At 40.5% G+C, this 21,227-nt stretch overlaps 1 protein-coding gene across 2 annotated transcripts in view; it reads right to left on the reverse strand.

Moving 5' to 3' along the window:
* Positions 1 to 844: 844 nt before the first annotated feature.
* HLF (HLF transcription factor, PAR bZIP family member) overlaps positions 845 to 21,227 on the reverse strand; it is a 42,635-nt gene continuing 22,252 nt past the window's right edge. The window contains exons 3-4 of one of the 2 annotated variants that reach the window (XM_077833422.1): positions 7,840 to 8,060; positions 845 to 3,355 (exon numbers count right to left, since the gene is read on the reverse strand). In XM_077833422.1, coding sequence (XP_077689548.1) covers positions 3,140 to 3,355; positions 7,840 to 8,060 — 437 coding nt within the window. In that variant the 3' untranslated portion in view covers positions 845 to 3,139. Of the gene's footprint in view, positions 3,359 to 7,839; positions 8,061 to 21,227 lie in introns of both variants that reach the window. The other variant, XM_077833421.1, reaches the window with a different exon arrangement.

The following is a 21,227-nucleotide window of genomic DNA, read 5'->3' on the forward strand; positions in this document are numbered from 1 at the left end:
TTCTTTTGGGGAAGTGTCCTAGGCTGAGAATTTATATTTCAAGGTTTATCCCAGATGTTTTTTTTTTCTTAAACAGTGAGGTACCCAAATCCCGCTGTAAGAGAGTGGAGTCCCTGACGCCTTTAGGTGCCTCAGACAATCCTAGCCTAAATGCCCTAGTTATAAACCCCTAAAAATGATGGTGTCAATGGTGGTTTTTATGGAAATGTTGACACAACTCTAGATAGCAGCGCTCCTGGGCGTTACTTTATTATTATTATTAGCTACTGGACTTCCACAGCCCTTCTTGATTATTCTGAGTCTCTCCAAGTCAAACAACATGGTTTCGTTTTGTTGTGCAGGATGCATTTGTCAAATGTTCATACCATGAAAACAGTATGCATGACCTATAGATATAAGGCACCTGAACAGACTCAGAAATGTTTGTGATGGTGGATGAGGTAGCTGCGAGAAACCTCTGCTGGCACACGGTGGAAAGCCTACCTTGTTCCTCCTCCCCAACCCACCCCCAATAAATAAGTCTGAGACAGCCACCCTACAAAAACAAGTATGTCTACCCACCCCTTTGCCCCACTAAAAAAATGACAAAAGTGCTCATTTATAAAGTTTCTCAGCTGCCTGTGTATGTTTGGATGAACGATTGTGACAACAATGCAAACTACCAATAATTTCTAGCTGATTTCACAACCACCATTTCTGTTCTTTCAGACTTCAGTTGCAGTATGTCACAAAAGATGGCATGCCAGCAGTGTTGCAAATTTGCCACTTTGCTGCTGTGTGCCCACATTACTGGCATCTTCTAGAACCCTGCCACTACCAAAAAGCTTTTTTTTTTTAAAAAAAAAAATCAGTTTGTTTTCTGGTCAGTGGCTATATTAACTTGTATCCAACACTTTCAGGCCAAATACATATTCCTCACAGCCCATCTGATTTAGACTGGCCAATAATTGACTTTCTATGCTCTGACCCTTCCTGAAGCTCACAGACATGCAATCCACAGAATTAATGATTCACAGGAAACTACTGAGTATTAAGGGACCCTGTGGATTTTGAGGGGAAAAAAATTGAAAAATCTCATTGATGAAAAGATGTGTTTGATGTAGAATAAATGTTTAGTCCTTTGTAACAACTTCCTTAAGCAAAAATATGATTTACTGGAATGAATAACCTTTTTATTTAAAATAAAAAGAAAAAAAAGTGACAAAACCCTAGAAAACTGTGAAAGCCAGATATGGAGCACCGTATTTTACTCACATGTAAATAAATGTATGCAATACATATACGTGTATAAATGGCCAAGGCTATTTATTAAGAATTTCAGATGGAAACAAATTCTAGCAGCAGCGGATTTGAAATGAGCGTGAGATTTTTTTTGTAGTCTACATTATTTTTCTGCCTCTACAAAATATTGCATTGTCTAATACATATTTGACTAAACTCCATGTTGTGCTTTGTCTGTGTCAAACAGATTCTTTATATGTTTCTGATGGAAAATTATAAAGCCTCTTAATATTTTAGTAATATGAAGCACCCTGTCAAGCCACATTACCTTCAGAAAATTTTAATTTAAAGCACAACACATGTTGATGTGTCCGTGGTAGGTTTAAAATATTAAAGATCTCAAAAAACCTAAAGCACTTCCTCTCTGTACAATATTGGTGAATATATATCTTTGCTATATATTTTAAACATGGAATAACTTTTTCTTTTTCTTTGCTATATATAATACGTCTTTCAAAATACACTGTCAGTATTTGTGTTTGAAAAATACTGTACAAAACACCCCATACTATAATTATTCTGTATAAACTTTATACATTTTATAATATCTATTCTTTTGGTCTATAGTAAACATATAAATTGATTGGATTAACCACAGTATATGACAACACCATTGCCTTCTGAAATTCACCAGTGTTTCTTACATTTGTTTTCAGAAGTCCACTTTGTAACAGAACATATGTTCAAAAGCAGATAGAGAAAAAACAGAATAAAGTTCAGATCAGTTCAAGACATGCTCAAAATAACATCACTAGGAAAAGTGGGATTTGCAAAACAGTGACTCTTCTAACTGAATAAAAATTATTTTAAAACAGCAAGATATAATCCTCAGAAAATATATTACAAAAAGTGGAAAAATGAATAGTTAATTAAATCACAAAATGGGACGCCGAGCAATGCAAAATTAAATGAAAACTAAAACAAAAACTCCTCTAATTTCAACATCAAATCTGATACTTTTAAATTTTGTTCTTGTATCAACTAATTGTCCTCTCTCTTTCATACACACATTCTGTTCCAGGGATGCTTTCAGCATGCTTATATCAATAGGTCTTTTATTTCTGAGACATTATTAGGTAGGGAAGTCATCCTACGTCCACTAGGAACACCCAGGCAGCATGCGCTAGTGTACAATAGGATTATTGATTTAGGTACAGACAGTGCAAAATACACACTCTGTATTCTATTAATAGTACTCCTATCTATCTGGCGTTTGTGGAAATAAAAGGAAACTTAGTAGATATAGGTAAGTCATATTGGGATCTATACCGAGCAGAGCTAACTCAGTCTAACAGCACTTTAAATCTGAAGACAGCGATCACCAAAACTTAAAATACAACAAAAGCCATCTATAAATTAATATTTCTGTAGTGTTGTACTGAATTATTGTTTGTGCACTTCATTAGCATGTTAACTTTTCAGATTAGACAAAATTAAACAATAGCTTGTTACTCTTGAAAACTGAGATCTACCTTTTTTTATTGTTATGGTTTATTTTTACTGGGATCTTTGCAAGTAAATGGTGAGGATGAAACTGTTTAGAACAACATAAAAATCCTAATCAGAAGCAGCATTGACCAAAAAAAAATGTAAAAGCTTACTATGGCAGTTCTTAATAGTCCAGGTAAAAATGTGTCACCCTTTGAAGAGGGTTTCATTAAAAAGGGAAGTGCTGAGCTGTGCACACACACGCATACACAAATGAAAAATAATGTAAGTCAGTTTTGTTTCTGCTTCTGGTAAAGTGCTGATGACAGACAGGTTGGTTTGGGTGTGGTACTATCAAAAAGGAAACACATTGTCCAGCTATTAAAATGCCAACCCACAACAAAAAAGAAGAGGGGGGGGGAATAGCCATTTACAGGGGCCCGTGACGAGCTTCATACTTCGCCAGCACGTTCTTGCATTTGCCCAGCTCTTTCCGTAAGTCAGCCACCTCTTGGCGGAGGGCTGAGTTCTCTTTCTCCAGGAAAGAGGCGCGGATGGCAATCTGGTTTTCCTTCAGCCTCCGGGCGTCTCTCGATCGCTTGGCAGCCATATTGTTCTTTCTACGTCTTGCCCAGTATTTGTCATCCTGCTCATTAAGTACATAAAGAAAGAGACAAGATGTTAGATTTCAGTAAACTAAGAACTCCTTAAGGCACAAGGTTTCACTGTTAACCACACTGCAGTCTCTCAGCTCCAAAGTGACTTTAACTTTGATATTTCACTGGCCGTTGCTGCTTTCATTTGCACATCCCACTGAACAGTGGCAATATCAGTAATTCTTGGGGCAAAAACTAAATCTATGCCTGACTATTTAGCTAAGTGTCTGCACGAAGCTCACCATCATGGTATCTTGGTTCTGAAGACGTCCAAAGAATAATTAACAAGCAGCTGGAGCCTCGCTGGCAGCAGGATACCACTCATCCTGATTACCCCAGTGAGGAGCACAAACAATCTGAAATGGGGATGGTGTATAGGAGTCATTGTCAAGTCAAGGGATTAAGGGCCCCAACTCACTTCCACTGAAGCAACTGGGGATTCCACTGGAGCTGAAACAGACCCCCTAAGGGACAAAACCTGATCCAATGAATGCAAAGACCAAATCTCCATTGACTTCAATGGAGGAAGATCAGGTCCTAAAACATATATAAATGTGTGAAGCACATGTCCTGGCTTGGAATGCCCCATCATGGCTGGGCGTGCTCTCCCCTGTGCTGATTGGCTGCCTGAGCCACAGTCTCTTCTACTCAGCCTCACTTCACTTGCTCTCCACCCTTCCCTCCCTACCCCTATCCACCTTGCCACTTCTCCCTTCCTTTGCCTTTTGTTTAGCTTATTACCCCCCTCCTTTAAAAAAAAAAAAAAAAGAAGTCCTGGAAACTTGGCACTCACATCCGGTTTGCCATCAAATTGTTTGCTCTGCTGGTATGATGCATCTCCTTCCCCTACCATTTGTCTACCTTGTCTATTCAGACTGTAAGCTCTATAGGGCAGTGACTATCTTTTACTCTGTATATACAGTGCCGAGCACAATGAGGCCCGGTTATCCGTCACTGGCACAAGGCACAATTAAAATACAAGTAATAATAATAGGCCCCTGGAACAGATGTCCTTGGAGAGGCCACTGTGCTGGGTTTGAGACGGGGGCGGGAAGGGGGGGGGAGAGAAATAGGGGTGGACTGCTTTTGCCTCACAGCTGCACATACGCTTTCAGTCAAGTGCCTATGTGGCGTGCCCACTGAGGTTTGTCCCAAAGTGCCTCAGTATGTTTCCTAGGTTAAGATGTACGAAAAGTATTAGTCATAAAACTCGTGTTGCCTTCCGGAGTTCAGCCTTGTTGGGCACCAAAGGAGACAAATGACCCATTCATTGTACCTGATTTTGCCCCTCACTTAAGAATTAAACAGACTTCAGTGAAATAAGCATTCAGTAGTTTCAGTGTTACTTTGATCTTCCCAAATTGGAAGCACACCTCTGGGTGACTGGCCACATGCTGACAGGGTCGTGCACGTTCCAAAAAGTGAACTTCATCCATCTGCAGCACAAGGTCTGTACACTAATTAAGCCCCACTCAGAATACGTCCTGGCATGAACAGTTTAGATCAAAATTCTCCCTCAGATTCATACAGCCCATCTCAGCTCCCATGTTCTGCCTCCCTTCTAAGGGTGGATTTCCCACTGCACACAAATTGGGAGCAGAATAGTGTATCAGTCCTGAGATTTACGCAGAGAGGAGAATTCTGTCCTTAGGCGGCATTGAACTTTTCAGGTACCCCTTATGAAACATTTTCTCCCAAATGCCAATGGTTGGAAACAGAGAAGGCAAATATTTTAAACACTGCAACTGCCCTCAGCCATCAGTCAGCACACTAGGCCCGCTGTACTGCTGTTTTGTTCCTTGCATCACATTTACAATAGAGCAAAGCAAGAGGAAAACACTTCCTGTTTTGCTTTGGTAACATTTTCTATCCCCATTGCATTCAATTTGCACTGGTGCAAGTGACTATACCCAGTGCAGGGCAAGGGTGAATTGGACCCAGTGTATCAAAATCTCCGTTCACTTGTTCTTAGATGGGACCCCCAAAAAGCCCCTTAAAAAAAAAAGCAAAAAGCCATGACCCTAAATCTTGGTTTACAATTTCCCATCTCATTCCTCTCCACAAAAAATCAGCTTTAAGCAATTTATTATTGTGCCATCTAGACCTCATGCATCTTTATTTTAACAAACTGCAATGGCAAATCCCTTAATCCAGCCTGAGAGAGACCAGACTGGCATTTCAGAATCACATGCAATCCAGAGACAGTTGATTGGACAAATCTGTTTACCCTTCCCTTCCCATCCCAACAGCCAATCCTCACACCAGGACAGAGAGTGCGTGGGTCAAGCACTCAGTTAACAGCCAAGGGCAACCAAATGTGATTATCTTAGACGGGAACCAGGACCCTGAGTCCCCATTCAATCACACACTGAAAACACAAAGCCTCCATGCATGAAGGATACTACGTTTTCAGTTGTTGATATGAAATACTCCAAGAGCATCCTGGCTGACAATTTTCTTTTCTTCCTCCATATACTGTAAATATAACCTAGCATATAACGATTCTTTGGAGAGAACACAATAATGATTGACACTCTGGGTCAAATTCCCACTTTCCTTACACCTGGTAACCCTTCTGATTTTGAGCACCTTTTACCTCAGCCCAAATATGAGTGATCTCAGTGGAGCTTTAAGGGTGTTACCACAAGCAGAATCTGGCAGAGTAATCATACGCTATCAGTACATATGTACAAAGGAAGGCTGGGGATAATATGGAGAAAGACAGTAACAAATCATTTGGTTACCACTTGACATGTGATTTATTTATTTTTTTACCCTTTAACTATGATAACGCCTGCTCCTGACAACACTTTCCTGAGGGATAAAAATAGCAAATGTTGACAGACTTGTTCTCCACTGCCATCAGCCTACTGTAAACACATACCAGTTCTCTCTCTACATGATCCAAAGCCCACTGCAATCATTGGAAAGATTCCCATTAACGTCAGTTGGCTAAGGATCTGTCTCTTGGGAAACAGCGGCAGATCAATGCCATGCAATACTACACGGCGCTATGTCCTTACAGAAGCTGCATTATACAAATAGCGTTTTCCATTATTTAAAAGACAGTGTGCCCAGGTCTTCAGTAAAGCATGTCACCTGATCATGCTACTGGGGTCCCTTCTTTCTGGTAATGTGTTTGTGGCTCAGAGATGGGAGGAAGGTGGTGGTGTATGTTTTTTTTCCAAAGTTATCTTTCTCTACATAGAACTACATTTAAAATTCACACTTTTGAAACACTGACAATACGGTTCGTTAATGTGATTATCCTCACCACAGATACTCAATCAGGTTGCATTGCACCATTCCAATCACACACACGAGACCGTTTTCTGTTTTTAAGAGAACTGTTGTCAAGTCCTTTTTAAAGTTAGTTTTTAATTTGCTCTGTGATAGTCTGAAACGCTTGAAAACGCTTTTTTCCCTGCTGATTTTGGCCTGTGACTTGTGGCAACGTTCACAAAAAAGAGATGAAATTATCATGCCTTGTCTGTGTGCTAGTGTCTTCATCACACGGACAATAAGTACACAAATACTATGTTAGTGTAGGTCCTACCTAAATAGCCAATTCTAAATAAAAAACCTCAAGCCCCTGAAGGGTATTATATATTTTAAACTATACATTTAAGTGTGTGTGTGTGTATAAAAATCTATATAGCAGCAACAGTGTCCTTAGGCACATTACAGACAACTTCAAGGAGGTCAAATTATGGGCCTGAACTATTTGATTTAGAATCACTGTACTACATTTTACTAGACTTAGTTTAGCCCCTTCCGCCTACATTTGTTTGTCCTTTGACTGTCGTAGACAGAATTAAGGTAGCCTCAAGACTGGTGCACAGCAGAGAGAGCTTCACTCATCATTTATCAGCCACAGCTGCTCAGTATTGATTCATTTAGGGTGAATTTCATCCAGGGGCAGGTAGCTTTATGCCTCACTTAAGGCATTAATGGGGAATATGTTGTGCCTCTGTCCTGGGATCAATTCCCCCTTATGGGAATAAAGAATAAAGGAGATCCCAACTGAGATCAGGGACCTCACTGGACTAGACACTGTACAGACTTATAGTAAGAGATGGTTTGTGCCTCAGAGCGTTTACAATCTCAGTAGACAAGACAGACAGACGGAGGGAGAAAGGAAATACCATTAGCTCATTTTATACATGGGAAAATGAGGCTTGGAGAGTGAAAGTGACTTGTCCAAGGCCACATAGGAAGTTTCTGGCAGATCTGCGGAAAGGTATCCTGATCTCCTAAATTTCAGCCTGGGGCCATAACCATAAAGACTTCCTTCCCCTCAGACCTGATCGGATCCCAATCTCACACCAATTTTTTCATTTGCATATTTCCACTGGCTTCAGAGGAGTCATTCCTGATTTACGTCAGTGTATGAGAATAGATTTAGACTCCAAATCTTGAGAAAATAGCTTCTACATTTTGTTCCCTAACCGCCTGGTCACCAGTTCCAATTTACCTTCAGATCTTCCGGAATGAAGACTTTACGGGCTTTCTTAATCATCGGCTGTGGTTTGAGCTCTTCCTCAGAGAACTTGCGTTTACGAGGGTCGAACATCTCCTGGCCAGGAATGCTGGAGAGAGCAAGATCTGCAGGGTCAGGTTCATAACCCACGGGAACTTGGATTGTCTCAGGGTCAATGGGACTTGGAGTGTTACGATTTGTTGGCAAGATCTGACCTATAGCAATAGAAGACGGGTTCAAGATGTGTTATAAAATAAGCAAATAGGCTCTTTGCATTTGGATTTTAGAGGGTCTCAAAATACATTACAAGCAATAATTCATTAAGCATCCAAACACACCTGAGAGGAACTCTGTCTATTAAGCATAAGAATATCCATTTTATATAGTGTTTATTGACACAGAGAGGCATCTCAAGTTGGGGACATAAAATGTCTGGACATTGAACATGTTGGCCTATATTACTTAGCCAAGGTCATAGAATTAGGAATAGATCCATAGGCTCTGACTCCCAGTCCCGTGCTCTATGCACTTGACTAAACAGTCTTCCCCTCTCGTCTCATAAACACATTTGTTTACGTGGAATCAAATCAGCATATCATGTTTCCAGCAGCACATACAATGGCTGGTGTAAAAGCTATTGAGCTTTGTTAAAATATCTCATCCATGAGCGTGAAATATGGCTGTACAATTCTACTTCCACCATGAAATTCTATTAGTGATATTCTGAAAGGCACTGCAAGTAACTAGAACTATGGCGACCACTTAAAAATAACCTGCAAAGGGGAAAGAACATGGGTGTATGCCCTTTTTACTGTTTTATAATGTATGAAAAGTGCCTGTTCCCAAAAGAGGTGTTAACTTCTTGTTTTTATCTTAGTAATAGTGACTCTCATCTTCCCTTTTTTTGATGGCTTCTGTGAGAACCAGATAACTGCTTCTTTGCAGAGGTGGGGGGAATGCCTGAATCTTTAACAGAAAGAGGGTTTTCCTTCCAAGTGTTTTTATGGCGTTTAATAGGTATAAAAAACATAGAGTTTTAAACAATCTGACTGAAAAACCTTTTCCCATTTCCACTGCTCAGGTTTCATTCTCTTCAGTCCTATTTACATTAGGGAAATTTGCAGCAGTGTAGCCTCACCCATGGAACTATACAGGTGTAAACTGCTAATGTGATGCATTTTCATAGAATTATAGAACTGGAAGGGACCTTGAGACTCGTGGCAGGACTACGCATTATCTAGACCATACCTGACAGCTGTTTGTCTAACCTGTTCTTAAAAATCTACAGTGATGGAGATTCCACAACCTCCCTAGGCAATTTATTCCAGTGCTTAACTACCCTGACAGTTAGGAATTTTTTCCTAATGTCCAACCTAAACCGCCCTTGCTGCAATTTAAGCCCATTGCTTCTTGTCCTATCCTCACAGGTTAACGAGAACAATTTTTCTCCCTTCTCCTTGTAACAACCTTTTATGTACTTGAAAGCTGTTATATCCCCTCTCAGTTTTCTCTTCTCCAGATTAAACAAACACAGTTTTTCAATCTTCCCTTATAGGTCATGTTTCCTAGACCTTTAATCATTTTTGTTGCTCTTCTCTGGACTTTCTCCAATTTGTCCACATCTTTTACTAATATGAAAACTATTACACATGCAAAAAGAAATGTTATGGACTTCCGTTCATCCTGGGCCAATCTTGCAGTCACCATCTGGGCAGTATTCCTGTTGAAATCTATTTTAGTAACATAAGCCAATGTTTCCAAAAATATTTAGGTGCTTAAGGGTAAGATTTTTCACAAGCATCTCAGTGACTTAGGAATGCAAGTCATATTGACTTCAGGCTTAGAGGCCTAACTTGAGGGGCGTCTATTTTTGAAAATGTTGGCCAGCATTATTACACTTACTATGTCAGTGAGGTCATTACGACTTTAGAGATAGATGGCTTTCATAATAACTTTACTAACATACTGTTACTTTTCATAACATCTTCATATTTCTATCCACAACTGTAATATTTACTGTGCAAATTAAATACCTAAAATCATCACTGTATTAAAGGTCGTTTGTAACAGCAACTCAAGGGAATTATCTGCAGCATCATTTTTTATTATTCTATATAAAGAACAACAACATTGCGGGAAAACTGCATTAGACAAGGTTTTGGTCTCAGAAATCATGGTTTCAGTAACAGCCATTTTAAAATAGCACCAATAACATCAGATTCTAGGAAAGGCTGGGACGGACACAGGAGAAGAAAAAGGTGGATCAAAGTAATTTTTCCCCCAGAAAAAGAAAGCGGAGACAATTCAGTTACTCGTGTTGTACCAACAATGGAGTGTTTCTTTCTCTCTCTCTAAGGATGTGGCACTCTGCTGCCAAGATCCCATTGTTAAAAATTGGACATTTCCTGTTGTGGTTCATTAACAAAACCAGAAAAAAAAATTATCCTAGCACGTAATCACATGGGGACAGCAACCCCGCTGACAAATCTACCGGTAATAACTGTAGCTACAGTGTGAAAATCATGAAAGGGCGCCCAGAGCATGCATGCTGCTATGGAGAAGTTACCTATTCTGTACTGAAGCAAAGTAGTTGACTTTCCACTGTGACACATGATTAGTAGATCTCTTTATCCTTTACGTAGCAATGAAAACTCAAGTCAGATGTATTTTAGCAAGTGAAGCGAAATGAAGTTGAAAGCTTAATGGAAGAAACATGGCACATTAGTTTTTTGTCTGCTTGAAAGAATTTCATGAAAAAAGATGGTCCGTTCCCCTGGATACACAGGACGTAGTTTGAAACAGCTTTGATTAAATCATTTTTGCCTAACACATTTTATGTCTTTTTTTAAAGTGTGTGTGTGTGGGGGGGGGGGGGGAATCCAGCTTATTAACTCAATAAACCAAAGGCACTTGTTTATAGTTTTATTGTAAATGGATGGCTAATCTCATTTCAGATATACGGGGTGGGGGCAGAAACAGGCCTATTTAAATGATTAAATGCAGGCACCTTCCTTTGATGTTAGTACATTTGTGTCTGTCAGAACAGAGCAGCCAGATATAGATCTTGCAAATTTTATATTAAGGGTAGAAACGAACCAAAACCATAGCTGTGAATATTTTTACATATTTATTTTTGGTGGGGAAGAGGGGTGTTCAAAGAACAGAGTGGATTTTGAAAATGGCCTCTCGCTTTCTAATGGATCTGAACCAAAAACCTGGTTCTAAATAATTCTGAACTCTGAAATGATCAATATCTGGATTAAAGATTGATATCTATCTATGGTGCTTGTATGGATTCCATTACCATAGCATCTAAGCATCTCCCAGTCTTAAACTCACAGCACTCCAATGCTATTTGTCCCCATTTTACACATATGGAACGGAGGCACAGAGATTAAATTACCTGACCAAGGTCACACAGGAATCTGTGGCAAAGCAGAGACCTGAAGCTGAATATCCAGAGTCCCAGGTTAGCATCTGAATCACTGGACCTTCCTTAAACAAATCCCTCAGATACAAAATGTGTTTTTCTATGTTTATAATGCATATATTTTGAAATAACACACAATTCTAGCAGAGATTTGTGTAAATAAAAAAATTAAATTCTTTAGGAGTTATTGTGACACACAAGTAATTGTTCCCATCAAAATTGTTTTTCAGCATGAATTTGCGGTTTTGACAACATGAAATATTTTGCAAAATAATGTCTGGGTTTCCCAGAAAAATTAGCTTTTTCATCAAAATATTGTGACCAAAAAGTTTGGTTTTCATTCAACGTTTTCAGGTGAAAACTTCATGGGATAAAAAACTTTTGGACCAGCTTGAGTTAAGCTACTGCCTCTCTGCCTACACACAAAGACACACACACAGTCACTTAAATTGATCCATAGGATCCAAACACCAAGGCCCTGATCCTGCAACTCCACACATGTGTTGATGCACAGCTCATTCATAAAGCTGTCAGATGCCCTGAGATGTGCATAAACCATCTAGGAGACCACGGGCCACTTGCTTTTGAGCTGTTTACCGCTACATAGGGCCCTGTTCTGCACTCCCTTACCTTTGGTGTAAATTAGTCAATGGAATTCACAGGAACGTGCAAGAGGGAGGAAAATCTATTCTTCTATGTCCAATATTAGGTCACTCCTGGCGCTCTGCATCTATGTATTTATTCTATCTGCTGTTGCCAATAACATTAGCCAGAAACCTGTCTTTGTTAGTTGCCTGGCTAATGGCCACTGCATCTACGCAGTGCTGGAACTTGTTGTAACTGAACACGACCGCGTGGGCTGCTTTGGATCCAGTGCAGATATTACTGTAAAATGTACAGTATATAGGCTCATATTACCTACTTTTCTCTGTTTGTACGGCACTTGGGACTCAGCTCCTTCTGCAGAGTTTGTGCAGGGTGTTATTTTTATGCACTAAATTCCTCCCAATCAGGGGCAGGTCAATAGAGAACAGCGATCGAAAGGTCATGTGCCTAGCAGCCGACTAATCCCCGCATCAGCGAGTGCTGCAGCTGTCACAACATCCAGTGAAAGAGTTGGTCAACTGACCAGAGAGAGGCTGTAGTGCACGAAGGAAGCCCAGGGTACCAGTTCCAAAGGCCAGGCAAATGTAAGGCATCTCATTGCTGGACATGAGGTGCCAGAGTCTTTTTTTAAGCACTCAGCACTGGCAACTGGGGCCAAATTTCCAAAAGAACACCAGCTTCCGTTTAGGCAGCTCAGTAAAGTGGCCAAGTTCTCAGACACGCCCAGCCTTTGCTGTCAGTGGGAGCTGATGGGCGGGGGGGAGGGGGAGACTGAGTGTTTTGGAAAATCAAGCAGCTTCATTTAGGTGTCTTAAATGGGAGCTGATGAGCACTGAATTCTTGGAAATCCAGCCCTAAAGGACTAGGTCTATGATGGAAGGAAGCTGGGTACAGGAAGCCCTTATGCAGCCCAAGCGATGTGCCTCAACCCAGACTTAAAAGGAAAAGAATTATGTCAACTTTCTTTGGAAAGCTTTCCCACTCGTACAGAGCCAGACTGAACGTGCTAGTGTAGACAGGTCTCTGGGTGGCTCCTTGCATTTTGCTCTCAAGCAAGTCCACACATGACGTGTACCTATAGTGGCCACCAATCCCTTGTCTTCATTAATGCTTCTGCTGTTGCTACTCCAGGCGTTAGCAATGGTAGGACATTTTTCAGGGTAGTATGCTTAGGAGCAGGTGAACAGATCAGCATTGATGAGCTGGTTGGCCCTTAGCCTCTCTGCTACGGTTGCCAATGGGAAAGCAAATGTGGTGGCAATGCGGATACTTGTACACTGAGAACTGGACTGAGGCCAGCAACTTATCTCACCTAGGTCACTAAACAGGTATTAGAAAGCAACAACTTTTGTCACTGCCACATTAATTAAGCTTCACAAACCCGTCAGAGAGGAGAGTATTTTTATACCTGCATTTTAGAGAGTGGGAAAATAAGGCCCAAAATGATCATGTGCAATGCTCATGGTCACAATGTGACTCAGTAGCAAGTGTCCTGAAACCCAGGCCCCTTGTCTAACCACTAGGAAACACTTACTACCAACATTATACACCAGAGGTACAAGTGAAAAGAACATTTTCAGAGGTGTCTTTTGGTGATGGGTTGGTTTTTTTTAAATTATTTGTATTGGAGTAGAGCCCCGAGGTCCCAAGCAGGACCAGGATGCTGAATTATGTTGGTACAGCTGGTCAGAAAATTTTATATCAAAAATAAATCCACTCGGTTTCCTGGAAATTCTCTCTCCCCAGCCCCATTTTTCACCCCGGTCTAAAGCTGATTGGAAAATGTATACAAATATGACAGGGAGGGGAGAGGAGAACATTGTCTTGAAATATTTGTTGTTGTTGATGATCTAGTAGTTTTTGCACATTTGTACACGGGGTTGGATGCAATTGTTAGGAGCCCAGCAGAAACAGATTACATACTTTCAGTTAATGGACTTTCTTATGCAAACTAAAATGTACTTTGGGTTTGTCAATTATAACACAGTCTGGACTGACTGACACACTTAAACTGACACAAAATCTTCTCCCAGAGTTGCCCTAGAGAACAACACTGCAGTGTCAATAAGTTTTCCACGTCTTTCCCTTTGGCAGCTGTCTAGCCATTGGGGGTAGTTCTCTGACCCCGAAACACAGACAGTCCCAGCCTAATCTGTGATCTACTTTTACATTAACTCTTTCATCCCATAGATAAGCACATCTGCACACAGATCTACAGCACAGCAGTCAGGACAGAGCTTGTAGACTGGCAGAATGTAGCGGGGGAGAGTGAAAGGAGCACTTAGGAGCTTGGTAATTATTTAAGGGCAATCTCCCACTAACGAATGTAACTGCTAGCTACAAACGTGATCATGTTAACAGAAACTAAACTTTATCTTCACATTTACATTATTAGCACTAATAGTGCTTTACTGAAATAGTGACAATTATATGGAGAATAAGAACATAGCCTATGCTTACACTAAATAGAATAAAAATACACAGTGTACGAGACATCAGCATTTATACTTCAGGACAATATCAAACACTAGCTGCCTGGGGTTAGGAAGAAACTTCACCCTTGGGTGTGTTATTGCAAATAATTATGATTGGGATTTTATAGTTTCCTCTGGAGTATCTGATGCTAGCAACTGTCAGTGACAGGAGACCAGTGTAGCGGGCGAGGGATAGCTCAGTGGTTTGAGCATTGGCCTGCTAAACGCAGGGTTGTGAGCTCAATCCTTGAGGGGGCCATTTAAGGATCTGGGCCAAAAATTGGGGACTGATCCTGCTTTGAGCAAGGGGTTGGACTAGATGACCTCCTGAGGTCCCTTCCAACTCTCATATTCTATGATTCTGTTTATCTGGACCATTAGCCTGATCCTGTGTGGCTGTTCCTATATTCCAGTCCTATACAAACTGGATTCTATAATATGCATTTGTGGGCTGACAAGTAAAATTTTCTGAAGGACGAATATCTTTGAATGACCAATGCAACCGCTCTGGCAGATTAATGGCTCCTAAAACATTATGATGAAAGTCTCGTGAGTTTTAAAAAAAACAACAACCAAAAAACCCCTTTAAGACAAAAGTGTTGTTTATAAATTGCATCGGAGTTCTAAAAGAATCACCATACAGTATGTTTCATCTCTAGGCATTGTGTGTATTCCTGCTTGGGACCTGTATGAAAATATTGTACAATAACGGATAAGCGCAAGGTTTTGGGGGGCTGAATTAAGGCTGCACAGTGTAACCTTCATTTGTGTGTTACCAATTAATAGTTGAAGTATAAGGAATAGACAAATTGAATTCTTTAAGGGTTGAGCCTCCAGAGCACTTACAGATCATGTAACTGAGGGGAGGACTGTAAATGACATGCATGATAGAATTAAAGACTATTTGAAATAAAACATAAAATAAAATATTAGTTAAAACAAACAGACATTATGCCACACACTGCATTTGTACTCACATTCCCAGATGAAATGGTGTATTCAGAGGTGATCACTTTCTGGATGAGAAGAATGGGTATATAATCCTCTCTCTAATGGTACCTTGATGGTGAGTGACACGCTTACCTAAAATTGGCATACTACCCTTTTTATAATCACTTATAATAATACCCTTAATTACTTAAATTTACCTTTTTCCATATCTGTATTTCTGCTACCATATCTAATCTTCTGGACCCCAAAACCCAAATATCTTTTATTGGCTATTAATATCAAACATTATTTTAATTATCATTTGCATCAATACAAATTCTGTGATTTTCCAATATTCCAAAACATCCAAAAGTTCCCCTACAATACCTGCTAACACCAGTGAAAACACAAACATCTTTAATATGTGACCCGAGATGATGCTTTGCTTCACTTCTATTAATACCTCATTCACTCATGCTAACAAACTTAGCTTTAGCTAATACAAAGCTTAAACATTAGGCCTAAAGGCCTACTCCCTACTTGCAGTTCAGCACATTTTCAATTAGCATAAGCAAACACTACTCTATAGGCTGCAACAGGCAACATAACTTTTGAGTGCTTGACTTTGTAACCTTAATAGTGTTGTTTTAACAGTTTGTGTGTAATAGATATACTGTGCCTATACTATACTCCACTGCTTTGCAAAAGAAAATCCCAGGCATATGCACAAGCCATCATTTCATATAGACTGTAAGCTTTTGGGGACTGAGACTAGCTAAAATTCTTGAAAATGCCAAGGTGACTTAGCAGCCTAAGCCCCACTGGCTTTCACTTAGACCAGGACTCCTAATTCGCTTTTGAAAAAGGGGATTAGGCACTTTTGAAAATCTTTCACTGTCTTTTTTATTATGTGCATATACGGTACTTGGCTGAATGAGGCCCTGTGCATTGACTGAGACCTCAATGTGTATGTTTACACTGCAAAGAAAAACCTGCAGTGAGGAGTTTCAGGGTATGTCTAAACTGCAGTTAGACACCCGTGGCTCGCCTGTGCCAGTTGATTCGAGCTCACGGGACCTGAGCTGCGGCCAGGGCTGTTTAATTGTGGTGTAGATCTTCCAGCTTGGGCTGCAGCCCCAGCTCTGGGACCCTCCAACCTCGCAGGGTTCTAGAACCCGGGCTCCAGCCCGAGCCTGAACGTCTACATGGCAATTAAACAGCCCCACAGCCCAAGCCCCAGGGGCCCAGGTCAGCTGGCACAAGCCAGCCACGGGTTTTTAATTGCCTGGGTCAGTTGACATGGACACAGAGATTTGGTGCCAAGAGTTTTTCTTTGCAGTACATACCTTTAGTGCTACCATAATAAATAATAATACGTTCTAAGGACCCAATCAGAAAATAAGCCAAACTTCTCTCTTCCAAAATAAGTGACTGGGAGCAAAAATGCAGCAAGATGCCTAAGCCTCGCTGTTCCATCTCGTATGTCTCCCCTGGTCTTTCACACGAACTAGCTGACTTATGCTGTGCCATCTGAAGAAACTGTGGGGTTTTCTCTGCTGTCTGGTGGACACTGCCCAGGGTTCTGCTCTTCTTTTAAAATGAGACTTAAACATTCTAACTCCCAGGTTTTTTCCCTGCTGCTTCTCTGGAGTAAAATGATTTCTCCATAGGTATCTGGGATCCACTCAGATTCTCCATGCAGCATCTGAACAGTGTTGGTCTGCTTAAGCCTCTTTGAGCCAATGACAATGCTGGCGTTCTTACTGCTTCCTTCAACGCACCCTATCATGAGCCTTGCTTGGGTTATCCTTAATCAGGAAATCTCCCACCATTGCACCACTCCACCATGGTGAAAAAGAACTACCTGTGCTCTGCCTGCACAAGTTGCTCCCTCTAGTAGGACTGCAATGGTTGGAGATTCCACAGAAAAGGCCCGTGTAGACACAGCTTGAGTGTGATCACACCTGATTTACGACTCAATAGGCCATTGAGGCTCATGGGCCAGTGCATTAAAAACAAAGCATGTGGGAGCTGATGGAATATTTAGCTGCATGCCAGATGAGCCAACAGTGATGTTCAGTGGAGGATAGGGCAGAAAGGGGGAGAGGATATATGGATGGTTTTGCATATAATTATTTCATTTTGGTTTACATTTGACTTGGGTGTTTCCCTTTGAGTCGTGGGATGTTCTCTGACCACTTGAACGCTGTACAGTTTGTTGTTGTTGTTGCAAATACTAGTATGCTAGGCAACCTTCAAGTGCAAAAGGGGCAATTTTTCTTTCCTCCCCTTAAGGGAAAGGGCTGGGGCAGCATATGTAGTTTCACTTTGGGGCATCAGAAAGGGTAAAATCCACTCTAAGGAAGTCCTAAAGTCTGCTTTCCATTCCTTCAGAAGCTCTCTCTCCAACTTTAATCAACATAACCCACAAACAACAGACTTTACCTGATCCTTTCTCCTATGATAACAACCTCATGAGGTATACGTAAGAATCCCTTAACAGGCACTATGAAATTGAAATCAAAGATACCACCAGGACTCATGTGGCATTCATGTTACTGACAAAGTGTCCTGTGCTTAGAACCAAGAGTGCTCTGAGACTCCAGCCTCTGTTCACGTTCCCCTAGTGTTGTTCCTTTTATTTAGTCTCCTCATGAACACTAGTGACTGGCATTAACATCCAGGACAGGTGTCTCGCACTGAGCAACACATCTCATGCAAAGCCAGCATAAGCTGCCCCTGCCTCATGTATCTATTCCTTAATTATGGTACCCAAGCCCATCTTGTCAACTCACTGGCTGCGTGTTCTCAAAAGTCTGCAGAGTAAGATGTCCAGTGGCATGGAAAAACCCTGCACTGTCACTATGGTAAACCCAACAAAATGAGTGCATTTTCCACCCCCTTCCCAGAGCCAGTAGTTAGTCGTAATTCTTTAAATCACTGACAGTTGCTAAGAGATGCTGTACAGGAGAGTCCTTTAGCAAGGGGGAACCACTGTAGAGAGAGTTACAGATCTCTGCAGACCTTTTCCTTCCCTTTCTGGATCTGCACATCTACCGATTAGAAACTCTTCTGGCTTTAGTTTAAGGATTGTTATTCATTAAAACATAGCGTGTTTGTTACAGTGCCAAAAACAAATAGATACTTTACACAGGATTATTTGTAAGAAATGATTATCAAATTACAAAAAGGAGTAAATAGTGGTGTTCACATATCTTCCAAATAATGAATAATTTGTGGCTCAGTAAATTTCGTTTCCTCCTATTTAAATTAAGGGCTGCTCATGCAAAGACAAAAAAAATTATATCTGTAATGGGCCAAATTCTGCCACCAATTACATCCCACGGGATACCTGGAGAAGCAGAATTTGTCCCTATATTCTTATTTTGCACTTTGTAAGCAAAGCATGAGAGAGTGTATATATCTAGTGTCTCTCTGTCTTTGCCCACAATTTACATAAGTGCATTGATAGCACAGTAGGCTGAGAGGGGTTGAGATTAGCTAGAACAACTTATAATGATGTTTAGGGCAAATTCCAAAAGAACAGACTGTTCCAGAAAGAAATTATTCCGCACATGGCTCGCCAATTACCCATCGGATGACGCTGCTTAATGTGGACCTTGATGGTACATCAAATGCAGAAGAAAATGGGCAACCATACACAGGAAGTCTAAGCAAAAGGAACTACTGTGTCACTGAATATTGGACAAGACATTTCCTCTTTCTCCCACTGGGAGAGCCATCTAGCATCAAAAGTGTGAAGAAATACCATGTTTTGGATTAACGGCTTTCAAGAAACAGTAACAAGGGCCAGTGATTTCTGCTGCACTTAAAAATCATGTTTAGCAGAGCAACAAAAATTCTAATTAAAATTTATAATGCAGATAAAGGCACTCATGTTGAAATGTTGTGTTCGTCTCAATTTGAGGCTGTCATAAATATAAAGGGAAGGGTAATCACCTTTAAAATCCCTCCTGGCCAGAGGAAAAATCCTTTCATCTGTAAAGGGTTAAGAAGCTAAAGGTAACCTCGCTGGCACCTGACCAAAATGACCAATGAGGAGACAAGATACTTTCAAAAGCAGGGAGGAGGGAGAAAAACAAAGGGTCTGTGTCTGTCTGTATGATGCTTTTGCCGGGGACAGAACAGGAATGGAGTCTTAGAACTTAGTAAGTAATCTAGCTAGGTATGTGTTAGATTATGATTTCTTTAAATGGCTGAGAAAATAGCTGTGCTGAATAGAATGAATATTCCTGTCTGTGTGTCTTTTTTTTGTAACTTAAGGTTTTGCCTAGAGGGATTCTCTATGTTTTGAATCTAATTACCCTGTAAGGTATTTACAATCCTGATCTAACAGAGGTGATTCTTTTTTACTTCTATTAAAAGTCTTCTTGTAAGAAAACTGAATGTTTTTTCATTGTTCTAAGATCCAAGAGTTTGGGTCTGTGGTCACCTATGCAAATTGGTGAGGATTTTTACCAAACCTTCCCCAGGAAGTGGGGTGCAAGGGTTGGGAGGATTCTGGGGGGAAAGACGTTTCCAAACAACGTTTTCTCAGGAACCCAGATAAAGTTTGACAGTGGCAGTGGAAGTCCAAGGGCAAAGGGTAAAATAGTTTGTACCTTGGGGAAGTTTTAACCTAAGCTGGTAAAAGTAAGCTTAGGAGGTTTTCATGCAGGTCCCCACATCTATACCCTAGCGTTCAGAGTGGGGAAGGAACCTTGACAGAGGCATCATTAAAAACGTAGAAAAATAGAAAAATCCACATGCTTGTGGAGTTATTTCTTGAGCAAATCCCACTATTCATGTTCATTCTCAACCTTTTCCACATTGCGACCTCATAATATACCACAAGAAAGTTGTGGGACCCTCTTTGTGTCTAACTGAAGAAAAGGAAGATAGTTCCAATTCTCTGAAACCTGTTCACAACCCCATGTTGAGAACCCATGTGTTATATTACACATCCATGTTATATAACATACATTATTGAATGTTGAGATTAAGACGTCTACTCAGTATGTAACTTGCCTTCTGTCTATTAGTAAAAGTTGGCTTATCATGATGCCCTCAGGAAGTGTCTCAGCAGATGGGAATTGCTTATGATTATCATTAAACCTTGCTTTCTTTAAAAAGTTTTTTTTTTTTAATGTAAAAGTAAGTGAGTGGAGGCTGCACAATTCATTATCAAGGACACCTCAAATCTTGCCCCCCTCCCTCCCTCCCTCCCACAGCTGCCAAAAACAGATGAACAAACTGAATACAGTAGAACCTCAGCGTTACGAACACCTCTGAAAGGTTTGCAACTCTGAACGAAAGGTTATGGTTGTTCTTTCAAAAGTTTACAACTGAGCATTGACTTAATACAGCTTTGAAACTTTACTATGCAGAAGAAGAATGCTGCTTTCCCTTTTTTTTATTAGTTTAAGTTTAAACACAATACTGTACTGTGTTTGCTTTTTTTTTGGGTCTCTGCTGCTGCCTGATTGCATACTTCTGGTTCCAAATGAGGTGTGTGGTTGACTGGTTAGTTTGTAACTCTGGTGTTCCTAACTCTGAGGTTCTACTGTACCATAATGATTATCAGGCCAGCTGTAATTAGCAAATGTCTATATCCATTCATTGAGCTTAGGCACTTTTAAACACACATGCCTGCATCGTACAGACGTACACATGAACGTTTGACTTTGTTCATTGAGAAATAAGGACAATGTCGGTCACCATCTGGAGGTGTACTTTAAAGTTACTTTTCTCCAAACAATCTGAGCTGGGGATCTCAAAATTAATCACCCAGCCAGATGTTTGAAATGATTTTCAAACAAGGCCTTGCTCCTGAAACAGCATGCTAACAGACACCCACATTGAACATATACCATGCATCACCTTTCGGAGCAAAGTTCAATATATCTACCATACCAATTTAAAACGATCAAAATGTTCTGTGT

This window comes from Eretmochelys imbricata, chromosome 14 (assembly GCF_965152235.1).
Source record: "Eretmochelys imbricata isolate rEreImb1 chromosome 14, rEreImb1.hap1, whole genome shotgun sequence".
Classification (NCBI taxonomy): Eukaryota; Metazoa; Chordata; order Testudines; family Cheloniidae; genus Eretmochelys; species Eretmochelys imbricata.